General features: G+C 50.2%; 1 protein-coding gene across 1 annotated transcript; it reads left to right on the top strand.

The window, feature by feature from the left end:
* Nucleotides 1–258: 258 nt before the first annotated feature.
* On the top strand, nt 259–1,557 carry LOC137834058 (uncharacterized). Its single transcript, XM_068642123.1, has one exon. It carries the CDS (start codon nt 259–261, stop codon nt 1,555–1,557), a length of 1,299 nt encoding a protein of 432 aa, XP_068498224.1.
* Nucleotides 1,558–7,198: the final 5,641 nt, after the last annotated feature.

The following is a 7,198-nucleotide window of genomic DNA, read 5'->3' as shown; positions in this document are numbered from 1 at the left end:
ACGGCGCATCCACTGAGAGCACAAGACAATTAGGGTAGCACAGTTTTAGCCATAAAGTTTCAGTCATTGAGATAATCATACAGTTTCTAGTTACTTTGGTGTTTCTCACTAGCTGACTTGATCGTCGGAGTGCAAACGGCCGCGAGGGCGCCCCTTTGTTCTTCTTTTTCAGGTACTCACAGACGAAGCAAAACGAAGGTGCCCTAGCTCATTAGAACAAGCCACGCACAGATAAGTCATGAGGATCCCCGGAAAGCCATGGCCACCCGACCGGCACGCGCTAGGAGTGAAGAGATGACCCTACAACAGCTCATGGGGATGGTGCACGGGCTACAAGACGCAGTGGCCGCCTCGAAAGTAGAACAGGAACGCATGCAGGCGGACCTCACAGCTTCTCAAGTAAGAAGCGAGGAACTCCACCACACCAACGAGGAGTTACGTCATAGATGGCGAGGCAGAGACGAACCGAAGGCTACATCCCCACCCAGGGAATTCACAACACCGTTTTCACAGGCAATCTTGGAAACGGCAATTCCCAATACGTTCACAGGACCCAAAGCGACCTTCACAGGAATGGAGGATCCCGAAGCGCACCTCACGGCGTTCCACACACAGATGTTGCTGGTAGGTGGTTCGGACGCTGCTAAGTGCAAGCTTTTCATGAGCACCCTGACAGGGATGGCCATGGACTGGTTCATCAGCCTCCCAGAGGGCCACGTCACGTCCTTCGCCCAACTTTCAAAACTATTTAGAGAACAGTACCTAGCCAACAGAACTCCCGCCCCAGTCTCGTACGACCTTTTTGACGTCAAGCAGTTTCAAGGTGAAACCCTGAAGAAATACATAAGCCGCTTTGGGGCACAGGTGGTGAAAGTAGGTACCAAGGAGGAACCCATGATTGTGTACGCGTTCAAGAAGGGAGTGCGCCTCGGATCTTTCAGCAAGACGCTTAACCGCAGTCGCCCCAAAACTCTCGCTGAAATAAGGCGACAAGCAGTGGAACATATTGCCTCGGAAGGTGAAACGTATGAAAAATGTACAACCACTATGCCAGCGCGCCCCAAGGCACAGATACGCACGCAACCTGTTCGGGTTCACCAAGCCGTCACAGAAAGGAAACACTTTGACAGGAAACGCGCTTACGAGCCACGAAGGACTCAACCTAAGAGTCGACTAGAGGAAGGGAGAGAAGCACGCAAACCGCCAAGACACAACTTCGTGATGGAACTCAAAGATCTGATTGCGATACCCAGCATAGCCGACAGGTTGAGGCCGCTGATTAAAGCTGACAAGGTGCTAGGGCCTCGCAAGGAGTCGTGGTGCGAATTCCACGAAGCATTCGGACACCATATCAACAACTGTCTAGCACTTGGCTATCAGTTGGATGAGCTCGTGAAGAATGGTTTCCTAAAGGATTACTTGATGGAGAAACAGGCGGGACGACCACCAGGCTCGCAATCAGGGGGCAGTGAGGCGCAGCAGCACGAGGCGCCCGTCCTCGGTGAAATCCACACCATAGCTGGTGGGTTCTCGGGTGGTGGGTGTACGGCATCGTAGCGTAAGAAGTATGTGAGGTCCGTAATGTCAGTAGAAGTTTTCGAAGACCATTCGCCCGACGTGGACGTCACGTTCACTAAGGAGGACCTCAGGGATGTTGTGCCGCATGACAACGATCCCATTGTGATCTCGCTCGTCACGGCAGGAAGAACGGTTTATCGGGTCTTGGTCGACCAAGGGAGCTCGGCAGACGTGATGTTCTGGCCAACTTTCGAAAGACTACAACTATCCACAGATCAGTTGAGGCCACATGGGGGCTGCTTGTACGGCTTTGCGGGCGACCAAGTCGAAGTCAGAGGATACATTGAGTTAAGAACAACGTTCACGGATGGGACCGCCTCGCGCACGGAGAAAATCAAATACCTTGTCGTAAACGCCCCTTCAGCATATAATATCCTATTGGGAAGGCCAACGCTCAATAGGATAGGAGTCGTACCCTCCACGAGGCACATGAAGGTCAAATTACCTTCAATGGAAGGGGTAATCGTCACCATCCGATCTGACCAAGAGGAGGCAAAGAGATGTTATGAAAACAGCCTCAAGAACAGACGATCAGTGTGCCATGTGACCATGACACCGCCTCTTGGTGCGAAGGATGCGCAAGAAAGCCGGCGGGCCATGGATGCGGCGACAGGGGGAACCGCCGTAGGCGACGTGGGTATAGACATGACATTGGAGGCAGCCACCAACGGTGACGTAACCATGAGAGATGTCGGGTTGAAGCGTGAAAACAACGCCGGGGTAGAAGAAGAGGAAAGCTACCTGGAGGCCGCCAGGGAGTCAAGCATTGTGAGAGCATTGCTCGCTAGCGAGAGGAGACCTCGCCCAGTTGGAGATTGGCTCGAGAGGGAGATCGGCGGTAAAACTTTCAAGTTGGGGAAAAATCTAGACGACGGGACACTGGAACAGATCGCCAAGGTGATAGGCATGCATCTGGACGCGTTCACGTGGTTTGCCTCGGATATGCCAGGAATCGACCCTGATTTTTTATGTCATCGCCTAGCAATGGACCCCCAAGTCAGACCAGTCCGACAGAGAAGAAGAAAATTCAATGAAGAAAGGAGACAGGCGATCAGAGATGAGACGCAAAAACTCCTCGAGGCCGGCCATATCAAGGAGATACAGTATCCGGAATGGCTCGCCAATGTTGTATTGGTAAAGAAGAGCAATGGGAAATGGCGAATGTGTGTCGACTTCACAGATCTAAATAAAGCCTGTCCAAAGGATTCCTATCCTTTGCCGAGTATAGACGCCCTAGTGGACAGCGCAGCAGGGTGTAAGTTGTTGAGTTTCTTAGACGCGTTCTCGGGGTACAACCAAATTAAGATGCACCCCATGGACGAGGAAAAAACTGCTTTCATGACAAAGAAGTCGTGCTATTGCTACAAAATGATGCCTTTTGGGCTGAAGAACGCGGGGGCCACGTACCAGAGATTGATGGATAAAGTGCTTGCGCCTATGCTTGGGAGAAACGTGCAAGCTTACGTTGAAGATATGGTCGTAACATCCTTGGAAAAAAACCAGCATATAGCCGACTTAGAGGAGCTGTTCGTTACGATAGCCAAATACAAGCTAAAGCTGAACCCCGAGAAATGCATTTTCGGCGTGGAAGAGGGAAAATTCTTAGGTTTTCTCTTGACCGAAAGAGGGATCGAAGCGAACCCTGACAAGTGTGCGGCCATTTTGGCAATGAGGAGCCCTGCTACGGTGAAAGAGGTGCAGCAGCTCACGGGTCGGATGGCCGCCCTGTCGCGATTCGTGTCTGCCAGTGGGGAGAGGGGTCACCCATATTTCCAGTGCTTGAAAAGGAACAATAGATTTGTCTGGACGAAGGAGTGCGAAGAGGCTTTCGTAAAACTCAAAGAGTACTTGGCAAGCCCGCCGGTTCTGTGCAAACCCCAAGTAGGAGCGCCCCTCAGATTATACTTCACCGTAACTGAGAAGGCGCTGAGTGCGGTGCTCGTCCAGGATCAAAATCAAATTCAGAAACCCGTTTATTTTGTCAGCAAGGTATTGCAGGGCCCAGAAGTGAGATATCAGGCTTTGGAGAAAGCAGCATTGGCAGTAGTGTTTTCGGCGAGGAGGTTGCGCCACTACTTCCAGAGTTTTACAGTGTTGGTGATGACCGACTTACCTATTCAGAAGGTCCTAAAGAAACCAGATGTGGCTAGAAGAATGGTAAAATGGGCGGTAGAATTGTCGGAGTTCGACATCAAGTATGAGCCCCGGTGACCGATCAAGGGACAAATCTTCGCTGACTTCGTGGTCGAATTATCTTCTGAAACAGTGCAAAGCGCCGGAGATGGTTTTCGTTGGGTGCTCTCAGTGGACGGATCCTCTAACCTGTTGGGTAGTGGGGCCGGGATAATTCTGGAAGGACCCAACGGCGTGTTGATAGAACAGTCCCTAAAATTCGCCTTTAAGGCCAACAACAACCAGGCGGAATACGAGGCTTTGATCGCTGGTGTTTTGTTGGCAAAGGAGATGGGAGCAAGGGTGCTGTTGGCCAAGAGCGATTCATTGCTAATCACATGCCAAGTGACCGGCGAGTTCCAGGCTAAAGATCCGCAGATGGCAGCTTATCTGGAGTATGTGCAGGAGTTGAGGAAGTCTTTTGTTTCGTTCGAAGTAGTGCATGTGCCAAGGGAGCAGAACGCCCGGGCCGACTTGCTAGCAAAGCTCGCCAGTTCGGGCAAGGGGGGCAGGCAGAGGACCGTCATACAAGAGACCCTGAAGACACCTCGAGCGTTCGTGGCAGACCACCAAGTTCTCCAAATCTGCAAGTCAAAGGAAGGGATGGCAAGAAGTCATAAGTCCCTATCTCAGGAGACCTTGAGGATGCCAAGGGTTAGAGCGCATCCAGTGGGAGAGATAAAGATGACGCAAGTTTGCGCCGTCCATGAACCGGACACATGGATAACGCCATACCAGCGATACATCACAGATGGCTTACTCCCAATGGACTCGACGGAAGCTAGGAAGGTAAAAAAGAACTCCAGCAAGTTCACCCTCATCGATGGTGAGTTGTACAGGTTTGGGTTCACACACCCCCTTTTAGTATGTGTGCATGGAGAGAGGTGCACGAGAATTATGGCCGAGCTTCATGAAGGGATTTGCGGGAGTCACATCGGAGGTCGAGCCTTGGCAACAAGAACCATCCGTGCGGGTTATTATTGGCCGACAATGAGGGAAGACTGCAAGAGATATGCCCAACGTTGCAAGCAGTGCCAGGAGCACGCCGATTGGCACAAGGCGCCTCCGGAAGAGTTAAAATCAATCTACAGTCCCTGGCCTTTCCACACATGGGGAATCGATATCCTGGGACCCTTCCCATTGGCGATTAGGCAGATGAAGTATTTGGTTGTGGCAGTCGAATACTTCACGAAGTGGATTGAAGCAGAACCAGTAGCCCAGATCACAGCGCACAAGATACAGAACTTCGTATGGAAGAATATTGTGTGTCGCTTCGGTGTACCCAAGCGTTTGGTATCGGATAACAGGATTCAGTTCACAAGTCACTTGCTGAAGAAGCTATGCGAGGACGTTGGAACTCAACAAGTGTTCGCTTCTGTGGAACATCCACAAATGAATGGGCAGGTGGAGTCGGCTAATAGGGTTTTACTAAGAGGTTTGAAGAGGAGATTGGAGAAGGCCAAAGGATCTTGGGCTGAGGAAGTTCCTCGTATAATATGGGCATATCACACCACTGAACAGTCAGGAACCCACGAAACCCCGTTTAGCTTGGTGTACGGGTGCGATGCAATGATCCCAATTGAAATCCAGGAAAGCTCGCCGAGATTCCAAAACTTCGTGGCAGAAGACTTGAATGCAGAAAGGAGGATGAACTTAGACTTGTTGGATGAGGTCAGGGAGGAGGCAAGGGTAAAGGCCGAAGCAATAAAGAGAAGAGTCGAGCGCAAGTACAATTCTAGGGCAAGGCCAAGACAGTTCAGAGATGGCGACCTGGTAATGAGGAAGGCCCACCTGTACGAGATGCAGAATAAATTGTCACCCAAATGGACGGGACCGTTTAGAATAACCGAAGCACTCGGGAACGGCGCCTATCGTTTGGAAACACTGGAGGGAGGGGCGATTCCTCGCACTTGGAACGCTACCCAGCTCAAGTTTTATTACAGTTGAAACATTGTAAGTAGCAGTTAACTCGAACAGTCAAGTGAAAACAGTTTTTCAAGGTGGCGCTCTTTTTCCCTGAGAAGGGTTTTTTAATGAGGCCACCCAATAAAGAAAGTTCGAGTCTATCAAGTTTTCCCAGTTATTGAGCTTGCATGATTATCATTTTAACCAGTCTATCAAGCTTTCCCAGTTATTGAGTTTGCCTGATTATGATTCTATTGAGTTTGCCTGATTATGATTTTAAATTTTTTAAACAAAAAGACTTTGTCGTCCTTGTATAATTTAGGGCAGATTCAGATCGCATGCATTCAGTACAAGGTTTTAAAGCATAATGTTTTAACTCCTGATCGCCACTCGGCGATCGGAGGCACTAGTATAAAGTTTTTTAAGTCCTCATCGTCGCTTGGCGATCGGAGGCAAAGATCAAGTTTTAAGTCCTCATCGCCACTCGGCGATTGGAGGCACAAATTAAGTTTTTAAGTCCTCATCGCCACCTAGCGATCGGAGGCACAAGTATAAAATTTTTAAGTCCTTGTCGCCACCTGGCAATCGGAGGTGAAAGTTAAGTTTAAAGTCCTACTCGCCTAGAGCGAGTTTAGGCGAGAACAGATTAAGAAGTCCTACTCGCCAAGAACGAGTATAGGCAAGAACAAATCAAAAGTCCTACTCGCCTAGAACGAGTTTAGGCGAAAACAGATTAAGAAGTCCTACTCGCCAAGAACGAGTATAGGGGAGAACAGATCAAAAGTCCTACTCGCCTAGAACGAGTTTAGGCGAGAACAGATTAAGAAGTCCTACTCGCCAAGAACAAGTATAGGCGAGTGTTCAGAGCAAGATGATAGGTATGTCTTGTATGAGTTAAAATCCGGGCGCCTAGTCCTTGAGCAGGGGTTAAGGGATTCCTTCGGGACGCCCCCTCCTCAAGTATGAATAGCTAGCCTCCGTACCAGATAACAGTTAAAACCCAGGTGCCTAGTCCTTGAGCAGGGGTTAAGGGATTCCTTCGGGACGCCCCCTCCTCAAGTATGAATAGCTAGCCCCGGTACCAGATAAGGTTAAAAGTCCTCAGTGCATCCAGGGAAAAGGTAGCCCCTGGGCAATGTTGAGGCACCAGAGAAAGTCCTCCTCACCCTCGAGTGAGTTCAGGCAAGATAAGGTTAAAAGTCCTCAGTGCATCTAGGGAAAAGGTAGCCCCTGGGCAATGTTGAGGCACCAGAGAAAGTCCTCCTCACCCTCGAGTGAGTTCAGGCAAGATAAGGTTAAAAGTCCTCAGTGCATCCAGGGAAAAGGTAGCCCCTGGGCAATGTTGAGGCACCAGAGAAAGTCCTCCTCACCCTCGAGTGAGTTCAGGCAAGATAAGGTTAAAAGTCCTCGGTGCATCCAGGGAAAAGGTAGCCCCTGGGCAATGTTGAGGCACCAGAGAAAGTCCTTCTCACCCTCGAGTGAGTTCAGGCAAGATAAGGTTAAAAGTCCTCAGTGCATCCAGGGAAAAGGTAGCCCCTGGGCA

This window comes from Phaseolus vulgaris, chromosome 5, assembly GCF_000499845.2.
Source record: "Phaseolus vulgaris cultivar G19833 chromosome 5, P. vulgaris v2.0, whole genome shotgun sequence".
Lineage (NCBI taxonomy): Eukaryota > Viridiplantae > Streptophyta > Magnoliopsida > Fabales > Fabaceae > Phaseolus > Phaseolus vulgaris.
The sequence above is the reverse complement of the archived record's forward strand: the minus strand, read 5'-3'. Positions and strand labels throughout refer to the sequence as shown.

What these genes read in the sequence shown, in the direction of transcription:
- LOC137834058 (XM_068642123.1), top strand. Translation starts at nt 259, where the DNA reads ATGGCCACCCGACCGGCACGCGCTAGGAGTGAAGAGATGACCCTACAA.